The sequence below is a fragment of the Chelmon rostratus genome, chromosome 4 (assembly GCF_017976325.1).
Source record: "Chelmon rostratus isolate fCheRos1 chromosome 4, fCheRos1.pri, whole genome shotgun sequence".
In the NCBI taxonomy this organism is placed as follows: domain Eukaryota; kingdom Metazoa; phylum Chordata; class Actinopteri; order Chaetodontiformes; family Chaetodontidae; genus Chelmon; species Chelmon rostratus.
This window is the reverse complement of record NC_055661.1, coordinates 29,959,896-29,977,015: the sequence shown is the minus strand read 5'-3', so window position 1 is coordinate 29,977,015 and position 17,120 is coordinate 29,959,896. Positions and strand designations below refer to the sequence as shown.

The 17,120-nt window shown below is 44.9% G+C and overlaps 2 protein-coding genes across 3 annotated transcripts; one reads left to right on the top strand and one right to left on the bottom strand.

The window, feature by feature from the left end:
* Positions 1 to 246: 246 nt before the first annotated feature.
* On the bottom strand, positions 247 to 9,187 carry reep6 (receptor accessory protein 6). Of its 2 annotated transcripts, XM_041935658.1 has the most exons (8): positions 9,000 to 9,187; positions 5,590 to 5,683; positions 4,998 to 5,136; positions 3,737 to 3,905; positions 3,520 to 3,662; positions 2,608 to 2,630; positions 1,358 to 1,380; positions 247 to 958 (listed from the first exon to the last, which is right to left on the bottom strand). In XM_041935658.1, the coding sequence occupies exons 1-6, from the start codon at positions 9,130 to 9,132 to the stop codon at positions 2,616 to 2,618; spliced, it is 693 nt and encodes a 230-aa protein (XP_041791592.1). In that variant the 5' UTR covers positions 9,133 to 9,187; the 3' UTR covers positions 247 to 958; positions 1,358 to 1,380; positions 2,608 to 2,615. The 2 variants fall into 2 exon arrangements, with proteins under 2 accessions (XP_041791592.1, XP_041791593.1); XM_041935659.1 differs by lacking the exons at positions 1,358 to 1,380; positions 2,608 to 2,630.
* Positions 9,188 to 11,985: 2,798 nt separating this feature from the next.
* On the top strand, positions 11,986 to 16,927 carry zgc:113223 (uncharacterized protein LOC541424 homolog). Its single transcript, XM_041935540.1, has 8 exons — positions 11,986 to 12,141; positions 13,237 to 13,294; positions 13,858 to 13,982; positions 14,130 to 14,204; positions 14,359 to 14,454; positions 14,567 to 14,695; positions 15,603 to 15,764; positions 16,302 to 16,927. Exons 1-8 carry the CDS (start codon positions 12,085 to 12,087, stop codon positions 16,443 to 16,445), a joined length of 846 nt encoding a protein of 281 aa, XP_041791474.1. The 5' UTR covers positions 11,986 to 12,084; the 3' UTR covers positions 16,446 to 16,927.
* Positions 16,928 to 17,120: the final 193 nt, after the last annotated feature.

Sequence of the window (17,120 nt, the reverse complement as noted above, 5' to 3'; positions counted from 1 at the left end):
TCTCCCGTCAACCTTAACTACACTTAGTTCAGTGCTAAATAGCAAATGTTAGCGTGCTAACATGCTAAACTATGATGATGAACATTATCCTAGCTGAGTATGAGCTGGAAGCACTGCTCTGTCTAAGCAGCCTGGTTTGAATGAGGCTGCGATCTCACGTATGTACGACAGAATCCGGCATTTTCTGTTATTCTGATTAGTACTTTTTATTTCTTATCATCGTGAAATTGTCATATCAAGGTCATAATCTCATGTTCATAAACAAAAAAATAAATAAATGCAGCACATGTAAAGAAAAGGAGGACACATAGTGTCGCTGATGGGATGCACCTGAAACCAGGACCAGCTCCTGCAAACTGACCTCCACCAGCTGTAGGGACTGACTGCTGCAGCTGCACGTGCTACAGTTGTTCAATATAAAACCTAAAAAACACTCACTGCCCATCCCAGCAGCTGTTACTGGGGTGGCCTGTGGGAGGCGATACTGACACATCTACACGTGTGATTGCTGTTCCTGTCCTCCAGCCAGGTTGGCAGGTGTAAACAGTCTCAAAACCACAGAACAGCTCCACCTAGTGGACAATCTCCAGCCTGCTAAACGTGAGCTGGTAAGTTTGCAAGTTAGCTGTTAGCCAGTTTCAGGCGCTGCACATCTAAAAAAAAATGTCCCTCTGACCCCCAAATTCATTAATAAATATCAACAAACAAACTGAGAACAATTAGAAACACTGTTGTGAGTCTGTTTGCAGAGTTTTGGTGATTCAGTCGACAACATTTTCACATAAAACCTGTTACAGACGAATGTATAAATATAACATCTGATAGAAAAAGGGAATCAGTCTCTTTGACAGGAAGTCATCTTCTCTTTGGGATCTGTGAGGATGAAGAGGAAAACCTTCGCTCTCTGCTCCTCTTCCTCACTGAGGCGCCTCTTCTTCCTCTGCTGCTATCTGAAGGACTAAAAAAACAGAAGCTGCTGAAGTCAGGAAACACGAGGGAATGATTATTTTATGGGTTTCTAATTTCCTTATAATTTCTGAGGAAGTCACAGGCTGCTATTTGTAATTAAAAAGAGAAATTGTTAATACACTTAATTACTCGTGTCGCTGCACATTATAATTCTGAAAACTTTTATGTGGAAAATTGTAAAATAACTCCAAAAGGCATTTTGACAAAACAAGTTTTGTGTCTCTGTCATGACAAAGATTTTATTCTGTGATCAGAAAATAATAATTTTCTTTCTTCTTGTTCTTCCTGTGAAGGAGTTTGACTTAACGAGCTGTTTTCACGTGATCAGGAGAAAACAGACGTGTAGGTAAATCCTCTGAGGTTCTGTCATTCGGCGTCTGTAACTTACCGTCAGTCGACACTGAGCTCATCCTGACGGACGGACAGAAAGCAACAGACACAACCAACAGTTAAAAGAGTCGCATTAAAGACAACAGCTGCACCACTACGAGGACTGCAGCCCTGCCTCTACATGCAGCTTCTACCAAACAGACATGAAGCGTCTGCATCAGATGGGCCCTGTGGTCCTCCTCCAGGGACTCACTGAGAACTGCACACCAGGTTAGTGCTGCACATTAAATTATGTTTTTATTTCTATTTCACTGAAGAAATTCAAATAAAATCATAAAATCATCGTAGATGCAGCTAACTGCAGCTAAAAGCTTTCCTATCTCCAGCGTAGCTGCTAAGCTACCGTTATGTTAGCTGAGACGGGAAAAGCCGCTGCTCAGTCCTGAACGTTCCAGAGAGTTAAGCAATGACCTTAAAACACTGTCAAAACTGTATTATACTAATTATATGATAATTCACATGTGGTTTATCACTAATTACATTTTTGATTAACTAAATAAATGACTGTACAACTCTACTGCATAGTCCTTATGTTCAATAACCTCTGAATCTGCTAATACCTGGAATCAGTGTCACTTGTCCAGCCACATCTTCCTCCTCTGTGATTGCATGATTGACACAATTACACTGTTCTCATTAGCCAAGCTAATGATAGCATGCAGCTAACAGCATGTTATGATCCTGTGCAGCCGGGTGCATGGAGGTCAGAGTGATTTCGGGGAATCATTGTTACCATAAGGATCAAACCCTGCATGTGTTTAGATAATTCTGCTTACAGCTGGTTTAACTCGTGTCTGTCTGCGAGAAGTCAAACACACGTTCATGACGGCGTCCCTCAGGAGTCAGTGTTCGGTCCCTGTTCTTATGTCCCGGAGACATTTCTTTTCAAGGAACTGTGACATCTGGTCAAAGTTCTCCTTGTTGGAGCCTGTAGTTGTTAATTATGATATCTTAAAAACCATCAGTCAGAGGAGGTTGTCTCTCTGCTACTAGTCTGCTTAAGAGCTGCAGGTTGGGGGAGGAGGGTGTTCGAAGCTTTCAGGTCCGTTCAGGTCTCTGTGGAGGATCCTGTCGGATCCATCTGCTGCTACAGTCAAATCTGCAGCACCACCCGAGAAAAAAGCTGCTTTACCTTGAAACCATTACAGCACTGATGTTCTACAGGGGTCACTGAGGTTCACGCTAATTCTGCTCACACCACAGTTACTGCCTGGAAGATACAGTCCTAACACAAACCAGTTGACTTACCATACTGGTTAGCCCAGGAAAGGCTGAAACAGGTAACAAGACAGCTGGGTTAGCATGTTTAGTCCTCATTGCTAATCTGAATGCAGACTTCATGTTTTCTCTTGCATAAACCAGCACTTTCATATCGAGGCTGTAATGAGTCCATGTGGGGGGGCTGAGTGCAGTTTTACTGGTTAATGCAGTTTGGGTTCAAATCTGGAGACATCTTCAGTGTCCCGATGGGAGAAAGTAAGAGAAAAGGACAAAAGTAATTCAATAAATTCATGCTTTGATCCCTGTGATCAGTGGACCAGCAGGGCGAAGTACATCTGCAGTAAACTTTGGTGTACTCTCTCTTAAACACTTTAATGTAATGTATATATGTATATAATTAAATGTAATTTATCTGGCCTGTTTGCGATCAACCTAGTAAGCTTGCTAACTAGCACAGTTAGAGGCAGCTAGCTTCGGGAGAGCTTTTCGACTACTGGTAGCAAGTCTACAGCTGACTAGCAGGTTAGAGCTTAACTAACCAACCACCAATTAAAACATTGCTGTAAATCAAATTCAGCCAGAAGTAATTACATCAAAAAGTTTCAAAAAACAATTCATTTGTAACAACATATGGATGGACCGTGCAGAGTCATAGTTTGTTCTGAAGGTGGCATTGTTGGGTCTTTAATATATCAAAGGGCTCATCCTCTGGGGATAATCTGGTTTTTGAGGAATCTTATATTGGCAGGACCAACACATCAACCAACCAACATCTCTGCCAAACAAACACGACAGCGCTGAAAATCTGAAGTCAGAGAGGGTGTTTGAACCTACGACTGAATCCACAAACACTAGATCCCAGGTGCTGGAGTCAGGACATGGCTATCTTAGCTTAGCATAAAGACTGGAAGCAGGGGGAAGCAGCTTTGGTTGACGTACCGGTCGTTCTTCGCTCAGCTCTGATGGAGCCACTTTAGCTGCTGATGTTTCTGCTGATGAACTCGGTAAACTTTTAGGTTCAGGCTGAGGGAAGGACGGCATCGGAGTCACCAGAGCTTTGTTCTTTATCAGAGTGGCCAGGACTGAAGAGAGAAGGGATATTCAGTCAAAAAATGCTTCAAATACCACTGCTGGATGCTGCTGAACTGGTTTGTACCTTCTCTGGTGAGGTTCTCGGCGGCGCTCATGGCCTTCCCGCCGAGGTTGCTCACCATGTTGTCCACCGTGGCCTCGTGGCGGAGGAAGACGGGCCGAACCACTTTGTTGTAGATGAGCTGGGAGCCGTTCCACGACATCGGAGCCATGCACCACAACAGGAAGAGACACTGGAACCACAGAGGACAGGAAGACACGAATCACTCGGCTCACTAGACAAATACAGCTGTACACATTGATCCTCTGCGGTCATAGCCAGGTCCCAGACCTCGTCTTTGATTTTGTTCAGTGATCAAAACTGCAAACATTTGTCCCAACAACAAATCAGGGCTTGTATATGGATGATTGAGTTAAAGGTCGATTTAAAGGTTACTCATTGGTCAGAAGTGTCATTATAATCTATCCTGTCAGTCACCACTCTGGCTGCTGAGCTAACATTATGTTAGCCAAATTTAGCTATTGTTGAGTCTTATTAAAATGTTGACCTTAAAGGATAACTTTGTTTTTTACAACCTGGACCTTATTTGTAGCATTAAATACGACCATTTACTCACCCAGACAACTTTGGTGGCATTTGGAGTCGTTTTGAAGAAATTAGCCCCAGAGGAGCGGCGCGTATATCCGTATAATGCGAGTACTCGGGGCATCCATGCGCAGCCTCTATATAACACATAATCTGCTGAAACTCGTTCATTTTCCAATATTTTGTTCTGATATGCTGGTGCTATTCCCCTCTGAGCCGGCGGTCGGCTAGTTTAGCTGTAGTTTGGCACAGCTGTGGTTCGTTATTGCGTATTCGTAGCCGACCGCCGCAGAGTCAGCCGTGTTGTGGCTGGCTGCTCGCAGCGCCCGGCGTTCGGTAATGACACCATCCACGTCAGAGGTAGTTGTCTAGAGACGCCGGATGTTGATAACATGCCACCAAAGTTGTCTGGGGGAGTAAATGGTCGTATTTAATGCTACAAATAAGGTCCAGGTTGTAAAAAACGTAAGTTATCCTTTAAACACTGATGTTGATGTCAGCAGTTAAAATGTCCCTCCTGAGCCAAGTTGGGTTTTGAACTTGCAATTTAAAACTCGTAGTTAAATTAGACCTGGCCACAATGGGATGATCTTAAAAGTCTGATTTACAATCTGCTAGCATTAGCCGTCAGTCAGTGAGCTACCTAGCTGGAATATAAAGGGCTGCAAAACGACCCGAACAGTCAACATCAGGCCGTTAAACAGTCTCAACAGTGATTGGTTCTAAAGCGCTTCTTCACCTTAAAAGCGTAGTAGAACGGGAACCAGTAGAGGAAAATATCGGAGAAGAACTCGCCCAGGCTGAAGACGCCGTACACCACCCAGTACGTCAGCCATTTTGTGTCGTCCTCTTTGTTCACGCTTTCGATGGCTTTGATTCTGCAGATACAAGAAGAAACAGCTGTCAGAAGGTCTGAGATGAGCTGAGCATCGCAGAGAAGCCGGGACAACAAACCATCATTCATGACTGTTAGCATCTGTCCCCAACACGGAGAGAAAGAGTCCAGCTCACAGTCCAAGGATCAAAGATATATGTCAATATAAGAGTTGTCCACTGATAACAGGCTGTCACTGCTCTGTCTCTGTTCTTAATCCCAGCTGCAAAGCTGTGATTGGTTGATTGGTTTTCTACCAGGAAGTCATCAATGATTGACAGCAGAGTCTGTTGGACTCATACTTCACTTTTTAAAGTCATTGGGCTCTTTGAGTGTGTTTTAATGGAGCTGATTTTTGTAGCTCAGGTTGTTTCATGTCCATCACAGTGTTGGACAGAGATGTCTCGATGACTGAAGGAAACACAACAAGCATATCTGTGTCTTCATTAAAACTCACGAGTAATAGGCGGGATAGACAAAACCAATCAGGTTGCAGAGGAGGGAGGCACCATATCCATACACCAGGTAGAGTCCTGTCAGTGAGACGGCACCTGGACGAGACAGACGGGAGACAGACTTCATGTCCACACTGATGCAGATACGTCTGAAAACACAGATGAACCTGAATCCACCTTTAGAAACGTTCCTCTGTCACTTCAGCACAGAAATATGTACAGAAAGACCTCGAGGCAAGCGTGTGGTATGATATACCTGTATGTATATCTATATATCTATATCTATAGATATATAGATATATATACTTTATTTATCCCAAGCTGGGAAATTGCAGTGCAGCAGCAGCAGCATTACACACAGTGAAATAAGTGAAAAATTCTGAAATAAGACTATAAAGAACAAACTATACATAATAAAATATCAAAATAGCGAGCAGTAAAAAGATTATATACATAATAATAAAATAGCAAAATAGTAACCAGTAGTACTGAAAAAGTATTGCAAGCATGTAGTATTATATACCTATGTATATCTATATATCTATATCTATAGATAGATAGAATCGTTTTTCATCATCAGACAAAAAGGCAACAAATGCTCCCTTTAGACTGAACACATACAGTAAATAATTCACACACTAATTTACAGCCTGACTTTTAATATTTGTTTATATTTCCAGTTTCTTGCTCTTTTCTAGTTTGTGACTCCGTCTGCACTTCACTTTTTGTTGCTGTTAAAACCTGCAGGTCTCATATGAAGGACTGCACTCGTGGTTTGCAGCGAACAGCTCGTTTCCTCTTTCACGGAGCTGATCAGAGAACTCAGTTAACAGAACCCGTTAATAACCAGCGTCGTGTCCAGATACAGACGGTCTGATCCGTCTGTGCTGCGGTGAAGTTTGACATCACAGTGACTGCAGTTTGAGCCACAACAGGAAGAATACTTCAGCAGTAATATTAGAACAAGCTGGCTCAAGTTAATGCTCAAGTTTCAAGTTTCTGACCTGCCAGAAATCCAACTGACTGTCCCACAGCCACATCAATCAGGCGATCAATCAGGTGATCAATCAGGCGACCAATCAGGTGTCAAGGCCTCAAACTGAACGGCAAACAACGACGACAAGAAAGTCAGCCTGGTTCTAAAATGAGTGAAACTGGGCTCAGACATACAGCCGGCTCAGCTCAGAGGGTCATCAGGGCCAGAAACCTGTCAGACCTCAGCAGGGTTCAGGTCAGTCTCAGGGGAAGCTGCCGTCCTATCTGAGAGCTACACATATCAACACAAACACATCAAGAGTTTCCTTTCCTGACGAGGGAAAGATGGACAGAAAGACCGGCGAGGATTCTCCCGCTGACTCCGCAGACGTTCGACAACCTGAGTGAGCAGGGAGCGCGGTGAGCAAACAGGAAGTGACCTACCTCTGATCAGCTTATGCGGCGATTCGCACATGGAGGCCGCTCTGCTCTGCTGTCTGTCTCTGAGGATAATCTGCTTTAAGTTGACTGCAGAGCGGGGGACGCTGTGCACCAGGCACTACAGTGACATCATGATCCACTGTATGAGCACCAGCGAGGCATGAATAGACGGCTGTTCCCCGCTCTGCCGAACGCCACACACAGCCATCTGATTCAGTCGTTTGTTTCTGATCAGTTATTGGTCAGACGTCGCTGCAGCAGGACTTCACACCTCTGCCTGCTGATCAGCTGCAGGCCGTCAAAGTTTTTATTCTCCACAAACATCAGTTCAGTTCATTCAGTTCACTTTGGGACCGTTTCTTCACATCTTCCACTGCAATGCAGCTCTAATGTTTATTGTCTTATTCTTATTTTATCCTGTTCTTTGCCTGCAGCTCTTTAGTGATGTCATCTCATTGTGTCTCTTCTTCTGTGGTGGTTTAAAGGATAACTTTTTTACAACCTGGACTTTATTTGTAGCATTAAATACGACCATTTACTCACCCAGACAACTTTGGTGGCATTTGGAGTTGTTTTGAAGAAATTAGCCCCAGAGGAGCGGCGCGTATATCCGTATAATGCGAGTACTCGGGGCATCCATGCGTAGCCTCTATATAACGCATAATCTGTGGCGAAACTCGTTCATATTCCAATATTTAGTTCTGATATGCTGGTGCTATTCCCCTCTGAGCCGGCGGTCGGCTAGTTTAGCTGTAGTTTGGCACAGCTGTGGTTCGTTATTGCGTATTCGTTGCCGACCGCCGCAGAGTCAGCCGTGTTGTGGCTGGCTGCTCGCAGCGCGCGGCGTTCGGTAATGACATCATCCACGTCAGAGGTAGTTGCCTAGAGACGCCGGATGTTGATAACATGCCACCACGGGCTCAGAGGGGAATAGCACCAGCATATCATAACAAAATATTGGAATATGAATGAGTTTCTGCAGATTATGCGTTATATAGAGGCTGCGCATGGATGCCCTGAGTACTCGCATTATACGGATATACGCGCCGCTCCTCTGGGGCTAATTTCTTCAAAACGACTCCAAATGCCACCAAAGTTGTCTGGGTGAGTAAATGGTCGTATTTAATGCTACAAATAAAGTCCAGGTTGTAAAAAACGAAAGTTATCCTTTAATGGTGCTGAGTGGAGAATCAGCTCCACCTGCTGTCTGTCTCCATCACTCAGCAGGACGCAGCACATTTTCTTTTTTCATCATTTTCTGGAAATACAGTTAAACATTGATCTACCTGATGACAGGTGGTGGTGAAATCACCTGTTATCATGTGACCAAAGATCTTACTGTAAAATCACCTGGTGAAAAACTAAACCATCTCCTACATGAGCAGCTCCATCGGCAGAGGAAGGTCAGCAGATGTGATGTGATGTTTAAAAGGAGAAGAAGTGAACGGTGTCTTGTCATTCAGAAGGATCAACACAGACATCAGTCTGTCTGTAGATAACCCACCTGCTGTCAGCTGACTGGGCAGGTTATCGATCATTGATCGATCAGGTATGAATATTATCAGGTCATGAAGAAGCTAACACGCTAACCGGCCGCCTCCGTCCACATCCAGCGGTTACACAGCAACATGATCATGATCATCATCTGGAGTGGAGTTTGTGTCACCTGATGACACAGGTGGTGTTAGTGGGTTTATCAGAGCTTGTTTGATGAACAGCTGCCTGTTGATTGATCGATTGATCGATTGATTGATTGATTGATTGATTAGAGCAGCTTTAAGATCAGAACTTTAAACAGAGAAAACCTGCAGCAGCACAAACGTTGACCCAGAAAACCTGCAGAACATTTACGGGTTCGTGTTTACAGACAGCTGGTGTCGTGTTCACAGGAGGATTAACTGAATCCTCTTCAGGCCACAGAGAGGAACAAAGAACTAAACAGAAAGACAGAATCATCTTTCCCTGAACCGAGCAGAGTGACCAACAGCTCACCTACCCACTGCGATGATCTTCTTCTTTATCCCCGTTTTCTCCTCCACCTTCCCCAGAAAGTCCGTCACCACGTTCTTTTCGTTGAGAAACTTGTCGGCTCGGTCTTTGATGGATGAGAGGATGTCCAGCAGGCCCATGGTCCTCGATCGAGTCCTTAAATTACAGAGGAGTCAGAGGAAGACGACCTGCAGTGTGGAGTAAAACACAGCAAAGTGTAATCCTCTGACAGCAACAATCTGCTTTAATGAGGAGAGGAGGAGGAGCTGCAGGAGGAGGAGGAGGAGGAGGAGGAGGAGCTGCAGGAAGAGGAGGAGGAGCTGCAGGAGGAGGAGGAGGAGGAGCTGCAGTGTGGAGTAAAACACAGCAAAGTGTAATCCTCTGACAGCAACAATCTGCTTTAATGAGGAGAGGAGGAGGAGCTGCAGGAGGAGGAGGAGGAGGGGCTGCAGGAGGAGGAGGAGCTGCAGGAGGAGGAGGAGGAGTTACAGGAGGAGGAGGAGCTGCAGGAAGAGGAGGAGTTACAGGAGGAGCTGCAGGAGGAGGAGGAGCTGCAGGAGGTGGAGGAGCTGCAGGAGGAGGAGGAGGAGGGGTTGCAGGAGGAGGAGGAGCTGCAGGAGGAGGAGGAGGAGGGGCTGCAGGAGGAGGAGGAGGAGCTGCAGGAAGAGGAGGAGGAGCTGCAGGAGGAGGAGGAGCTGCAGGAAGAGGAGGAGGAGCTGCAACAGGAGGAGGAGGAGGAGCTGCAGGAGGAGGAGCTGCAGGAGGCGGAGGAGCTGCAAGAGGAGGAGGAGGAGCTGCAGGAGGAGGAGGAGGAGGAGGAGGAGGGGCTGCAGGAGGAGGAGGAGCTGCAGGAGGAGGAGGAGGAGGAGCTGCAGGAGGAGGAGGACCTGCAGGAGGAGGAGGAGGAGCTGCAGGAGGAGCTGCAGGAGGAGGAGGAGGAGCTGCAGGAGGAGGAGAGGTAAACTGAATAGGCACAGAACCTAAGCAGAGAAGATGAACTATGTGACACAAGCGTTCAGGCACGAGGATCAGGACTCAAATGCACCACGCAGACCGGTTCGGGGTAAAAGGGATCAAGGCTGGTTTTTAATAACAAAAAGATTCTTTTACAAAAACGATGAACAAAAGGCGCACGGCTCTCAAAATTACAAACAAGGACGCTAAGGATATATTTAAGTTCTCAAAAAGGAGAGGGGAACAAAAAGGTACTGGGTGAACGAGGATTAGACGCTGGACTGACACAACGGCAACAAGACAATCTGGCACAGATGCAGATTATATAGACATGAGGTAACAAGGAACAGGTGGAGACGATCAGACAGGCGGGAAACACACCAGGAAGTCAGGGTCTGAAACGAGAGGAGAGTTAGGGTTTCACAATAAAACAGGAAGTGCAAGACCAAACTAGACGCTCGTGAAACAAACAGCTTAACAGACACAACGAGACATGAAACCATGTTATGATGGGATCACACCAGCTCAACAAGGTGAAGTCCCGGGTCGGACCACAGCCGTCTGTGACAGACGGACAGACAGACAGACAGACTGATGGACGGACAGACAGACAGACGGACAGACGGACTCAGTCAGAGACCAGCTGGTGAACACAGAGCAGCATTTAGCAGCTAAAGAGTAGATGTTTCCCTCAGGAGCTGGAGGAGACCAAACTCAGAGCTAAAAGAGAGAGAACACTGGGCTGACGTTCATCAGGTGACACAAACTCGACTCCACATCGATCATCATGTCGTTCTGGAGCTGCTGGAGGTGGAAACAAGGAGACAAGTAGATTAAAAAACAGTTACTGCAGGACGGGCAGGGAGACAGGATGTGAACAACAGTCAACTGTGTGAAAGTCACATGTTTAGAGGTTTCTGTCGTACTTCATGACATCAGGCTACTTCTTTTTCTTTTGAGAGACCTCAGTAGCAAGAACTCATCTCTCAGGAGAACGTCAGCAAAGGTCACTGCTGATCTTCTGGTGAGGACAGGCTGAAGAATTCTCCTTGTGCACCATATGATACTGAAAAATCATCTTTGATTCTGTCTTTGATTTTATTCATGATCTCCCCTCTAGCGCCACCATCAGGACAAATTTGACATTTTTAGCTCCACTACAGGAGGCTCTAGGAACAGATACATCATCAGGATGCTGTTCATGGATTGTGGCTGTGATGAACAGCAGCCTTAAGAAGACAGCAGCCGGACTTAGGACTACATTAGGCAACACAAGGTGAATAGTTATACGTATGCAGATGATACCCCATTGTTTCTTTATGTATAACTGAGTAAAAGCAGCCATACTAATGAACTGGTTCAATGCTTTTATCATTTTAAATTGTAGGAGTTGCAACATTAGCAGCAACTAAAACAGGACAGTGGTTTAGTTAAATTACAGGTGCTAATTTAGTTGGATGTTGTCAGTTATATTACTTTGGTCTGTTCACAGATCATACGTCTGATTTTTCCTAATGGCAATATCAATCAATATCAACAAATCTATCAACAATCTAGTTTTGGAAAAAAAACAAACACAAAGCTCAGGTGACATTACCTGAGCCAAAACTGTAATTTCAACATTTATTATTATTTCTGATAAGCTGCAAAAAGCATGAAGATCATCATGAAGAATGAACCTGCAGTGTTCAGTATTTTTGCTTCAGCAGTTATTCCTGTTCCCCAGAGGATGAACACTTTAGATTTCATTTACCTGCTGACCTTTCCTGTAGCGCCAACCTTTTAGCTTCACACTAATAAGATAAGGAGGTAAGAAGAGGAGTGAAATCATCAAGATGATTGTTCATGTTGTGGCTGTAATAAACACTGCAGCCTGTAGGGGACGCCAACAGGACTGAAGACTGTTAACATGGAGTTTTCCTGTTGAGCCAGCAGATGTGATGAGGTTTGACAGCGACAGGTCCACACCTCCTGCTCGCTGCGACGGCAGCATGTCCTGCAGCGGCAGCAGAGGTGAGCCTGACAGCAGGAATGTGTTCTGCAGGCCGACACACGTCTTCTGGCGTCACGTCGGCAGAAAACAATCCTCCAACACACTTTCCCTGCAGTCGACACAACCACAGAGGCGCTGAGAGGAGATGAGAGGATACCGAACCATCAAGTACACTTTGTTCATCTTCTGCTACTTCTTCTGGGTGAGTTTCTGTTTGTCTGTGGAACAGTTCGAGGATCAAACAGATGCATTCGTGTGGTCGCTTCAAGCAGTGGACATTCTTCCACCTGTGATTTCATTATATATCAGGATGGTCTGACAAGACAATATAACCTCCTCTGATTTAAAAAAAAGAAATGAGTCTGTTTTTTTTACATAAGTTTTGCATAAACATGTAACATGCATCATTAAAGACAAAAACCTGTGCACTGTATGGCCAAAAGTATGTGGACACTGGTTTGGGTCGCTTAGTTTCAATGTAATAAAATCTGAATGCTTCAGCGTACAGTGAGATTTTTATGGAAGTCCATTTCTGCCAATGTCAGCAAAAAACATATGAAAAGATGTGACACAGTGAGATAGTGGGTCAGGATTATACACAAGTTATCAAGTCAAAACTACGAGATATGAAGTCACAGCAGTTCTGTTTCCATGGAAATAAGACTGAACTTTTTCCCTTGTTTCCTGAAACTTAGGAAAGGAAATGCAATTTAATGCAATTTAATGGCAGTTTTCATTCACTAAAGTCCCACCAATATGCAAGTGTTGAACTCTTAAACTATTTGTTATGTGTAAATTCAAACCAAGTCATGACTTTAGACTTTCTGTCTCATCAATTTGTGGAAGTAAATCAACATTTGGACTTCAGATCAATTTGATTTACCATGAGTAGACTTTGACGGTGTGTGGCCACAGTTTGTATTTCCTGGAAATTTGCTCCATTCATTTCCTAAAACGGAGCTTTTGTACGACTCCAGAGTCCTTTGGAAGTCGATAGAAGATTGTTTTGTCAAACTGCTGTTTCCAGGGTCAAGAGAAGAGTCAGGTCCAGTATTTCATCCTGTCACCTGAACACCGACACGTGTGTTTTGTTTTCCCACAGTGTTGTCCTCAGTACCCAGAGTCAGATGTCTCTGAGTGTCCAATACAGAGATCCATAGGTCCAGGATGTGTTAGCCTAGCTTAGCACAGAGACTGGAGATCTGCTATCATAGCTAATCCAGCAGCTCTCTACAGTTTTCTGTGCTTCATGTGGGTTCTCCTGATAAAACGTCTGTCTTTGTCTCTGGCTTTGCAGGTTGTAAGCGCCGTCCTCACAGCGGTGGGGATCTACGCCAAGATCGCCAAGGAGAAAGGTCAGTCAAAAAACATCGTTACCAGGCTGTACTAACTGTGTGTTGGCCTTTCTCCACTTCAGGAACTTGACAACATGTGACCTTCTCATAAGTCTTTAGTGCAAGATTCTTCTGTGAGTTTCACTGTTTTTTCCAAATGTTGGCAGCGTAGCGTCCTAAAAAACTCTCACATTGGTTGAAAGTATGTTTTGATTGTTGTTATTTATCAAAATGAGCAAGACACGTGTAACAGATCACAGCTTGTAGGTAAAACTGGCCCCAGTCAAAGTCAAGCAAATTATAAAATGAATAGTCAGTACTGAAATCACACAACAACATGGACCCGCAGGACACCGCCTGCACTCCGTACAGAGCCAACAGGACTGTCGGTGTGTGTCATCTCACACAAACAAATCTCTGCTGCTAACATTCCTGAGGACGAGCCAGGAAACGCTGATCAGACATGTTTGAACCTTTTCGTGCTGTCACGCCTGATGGCTACAACTCAACTGTGTTTTCTGTGTGCACGTGTGTGTGCACGTGTGTGTGCACGTGTGTGTGCGTTTGTGTGCGTTTGTCTCCAGATGTGGTTGACACCCTGACATTGGATCCGGCTCTGCTGTTGATTATCGTTGGCTCGGTGATGTTTCTCATCACGTTCCTCGGATGTTTCGGGGCGCTGCGTAACGCCACCTGCCTGCTGAAGATGGTAGTCTGGTGATCAGCTGATTGAGAGCTGACCTCTCCTGGCTGTGCATTAATCTGTATTCAGTTCAGTGTGATATGTGGTGTTTATTCTGCACATCAGTGCTGCTGAGTCCTTCTTGCCCAGGTGGTCTGTTGTTTGTTCCTGCAGTTTCTGGGGATTCTGGCAACCGTCCTCCTCCTACAGATCGCTGCTGGAGTCGTGGGATACCTCTTCACTGACTTGGTAACGTCACACTGTCCTGATGAGACAGGAAATATAACGACAATATCGACACACCACTTCCTGCAGCCTGGTGACTTTTTCTGTATCGATGAACTCAAAGTGCCAAACAAAAACCAGACTCGATGATGCTGTTGTTGTTGTTGTTGTCGTTCAGGTGATGGAGAGGACGGGCAAGCTGATGATGAAGGCCATTGTCCTCTACAGGGAGGATCAGGACTTGGAGAACGCCATTGACTTCATCCAGAAGAAGGTGAAGAAGAATGGTGAATTCATGCTGTAATGACTGAGAGACGGTGTCAGGCCTTTTGTAGTCCAGCTTGATGTTAGTGAGCTGCTGTGGTGAGACTTTGTTGTGTTTGCAGTTTCAGTGCTGTGGAGTTGACAGCTATAAGGACTGGTCCAGCAACGTCTACTTTGAGTGTTCGGACACCAACCCCAGTCTGGAGGCCTGCGGAGTTCCCTTCTCCTGCTGTGTTCACCTACAGAACCAGGTCAGAACCACAGTCTGTACAAACCTGTCAAACCTGTCAGAGGTCTGGTCTGCGTGGTCCCCGACAGGTTTATGAAGGGATGCTCAGGTCGGTCAAATCTGGGTCTACCATTCATTTCCATCTCTGTCAGTTCCTGAAATCAGTGGGGTTGATTTTACTGAGTGATATGAAAATGAAGAACAGGATGTCATCTGCATATATTAAAATATCTCATCATGTACAGCAGGCATGTCAAACTGAGTCCATAAAGGGCCGTGTGGCTGCAGGTTTTCCTTCCAACCAAGGAGGAGCTCACCAGACTGGAATCAATTAATCAGCTGATCTCAGGGTTCAGCTGATAACTAATGATCCCTTGATGTTGATTGGTCGGCCTGGTGTGCTCTGCCTTGGTTGGAACGAAAACCTGCAGCCACACGGCCCTTTATGGAATCGGTTTGACATATGTAATGTACAGTATGTATGTGTTCATAGAGGATAACGCAAATCTAGAGTTCATCCTCTGCAGAGCAGGAATAAGATCTGAGGTCTTTCCACGACTGAAGCAAAAATACTGAACATTGCAGGTTCCAAAGCTTTTCTTTTTGTTTGCTTATTGTGTCATCAGAAATGTATTCTTTATGTATTGGAACAGAGTAAAAGTACTTCAACATGAAGCCTGAATGTATGTTTGAGATATTTGTGCTAAACCAAACGGATCATCATTAAAAAACATTGTCTGAGGAATATCGACTGCAAAACTCAGAACAATCTTGCCTGTAGATGTTGAGATTTCCATATTTTGTATCATAAACTGGCAAGTTCAGGAAATGTTATTTCGATGTTTTTGGATTCTAATAAAATCAGTTCAGGGAGGCGGAGGAGGACCTGAACTCCTCTCACTTCCAGGTCTTGTTATTTTCTCCTGTAGACGGTGCTCAACACCATGTGTGGTTATGGGATGCAGCAGCTTGAGGAGCGTTCGGCCGGTCAGGACGTCTTCACCGTCGGCTGCCTGGAGCAGATCATCCGGTGGGCCAAAAACAACCTGCTGCTGGTGGCCGGTCTGACCGCCGGCCTGCTGCTGCTGGAGGTAACACCGCTGTCTGGACGACAGGTTCAGGTCACATCCGAAAAATATCAAACCATGACCTCAAAATCAGAGTTTAAAGTCTTTGAAATACAGAAGCCCTGGGAGCATGTTGTTTCCAGCTTTTATTACATCATCAGATATTTGCTCTTTTCCTTCGTCTCAGTTATTGCTCGATACGCGCCACGTTCCCGCCGTGTCACGTTCCAGCCCGACTCGTTGCAGCTGTGACTCGTTCCAGCTGAAAAATATGCATCAGTCTATTTTTGACGTACGCCGCGTCACGCTGCTCAGAGCATTCTCGATAAGAAAGCTGTTAGCTTTGGAGCTTCGTGAATACAGATATTTTACAGATGAAGTATCAGATCCAAAATGCTATCAGCTAGCAATGTTTCCTGAATGCACCACGGAAGCCTTTTTTGTCAGACCCTGCTTTAAATTGCATGTAAGGAAACATGTCAAAGGTTTGTCAAAGATGGTTTGAATGTTTGGATGAAGCAGCTCTGATCAGTTTCTATCTGTTGGTGTTTCCTCCGTCAGGTCTGCATGATCAGCCTGGCTGCTGTTCAAATCTCCAGGATAAAGAAAGTCCAACAACAACAGAAAGAAAATCCACTGAGGGGCATTTCAGAGAGGAAGGACAGCTTCTGGTATCCTGCTTTTGCAGACTTCGATGATCAGTGACATCAGCCTGTGAGATCTGACGCTGATCGTGGGGACGGATGTGAAAAAAGGGATGAAAAACAGCTGAATGCTGCTCAGATGGAGCGAGACATGGTCTGCTCACACTGTGAAATTACAGTCTTGATATTTTAGTCCCGTATCTGAAGCTTTCAGAGTGTGAACAGCTGAAACATCTGGCTCACCTCAGGAAGAGGCGAGGGCAGTTGAATGCTACCTCATGTAAAAGCAGCGTCACATCCTTTATCACAGGAAGTGATTCTAAAGGAAAGTTAGCACTGCACAGCCCTTCAGCTGCACATTTAGCACGAGTAAGACATGCCAAGGAGTGTAGAAGATTTATTTTTATACATTAAATAGCTCCTACTTGTATATGAACTAAAACTGAACAATATTTGCAGTTTTATGTGCTGTGTAAACTGTGTACTTTGTGTAATGAATGTGTACAATTATCCTGATGAAAATAAAGCTTCATATATTCCTCATACTCTTATGATCTGTATAGAATGTGTTAATTCCAGCCTGATCTTAATGTGTCGTGTATTTTTATCTTCTCACATCAGGACAGAGACTCTGTCGACTTCAACGGTCTGATCTGCTGGTGACCCCTAGAGGCTGCCGTGTTGCCTTCAGTTGTCCTGCTACTGTGGGAGATCTTTAAAAATAGAAATACAGTGT

What these genes read in the sequence shown, in the direction of transcription:
- reep6 (XM_041935658.1), bottom strand. Translation starts at nt 9,132, where the DNA reads ATGGGCCTGCTGGACATCCTCTCATCCATCAAAGACCGAGCCGACAAG. An exon ending in GAAGAAGATCATCGCAGTGG is followed by an intron (nt 5,684 to 8,999) that starts GTAGGTGAGCTG and finishes TGTCTCGTCCAG; the next exon opens with GTGCCGTCTCACTGACAGGA. An exon ending in CGTTCTACTACGCTTTTAAG is followed by an intron (nt 3,906 to 4,997) that starts GTGAAGAAGCGC and finishes CTGTGGTTCCAG; the next exon opens with TGTCTCTTCCTGTTGTGGTG.
- zgc:113223 (XM_041935540.1), top strand. Translation starts at nt 12,085, where the DNA reads ATGAGAGGATACCGAACCATCAAGTACACTTTGTTCATCTTCTGCTAC. An exon ending in TTGACTTCATCCAGAAGAAG is followed by an intron (nt 14,455 to 14,566) that starts GTGAAGAAGAAT and finishes TTGTGTTTGCAG; the next exon opens with TTTCAGTGCTGTGGAGTTGA. An exon ending in CCGGCCTGCTGCTGCTGGAG is followed by an intron (nt 15,765 to 16,301) that starts GTAACACCGCTG and finishes TTCCTCCGTCAG; the next exon opens with GTCTGCATGATCAGCCTGGC.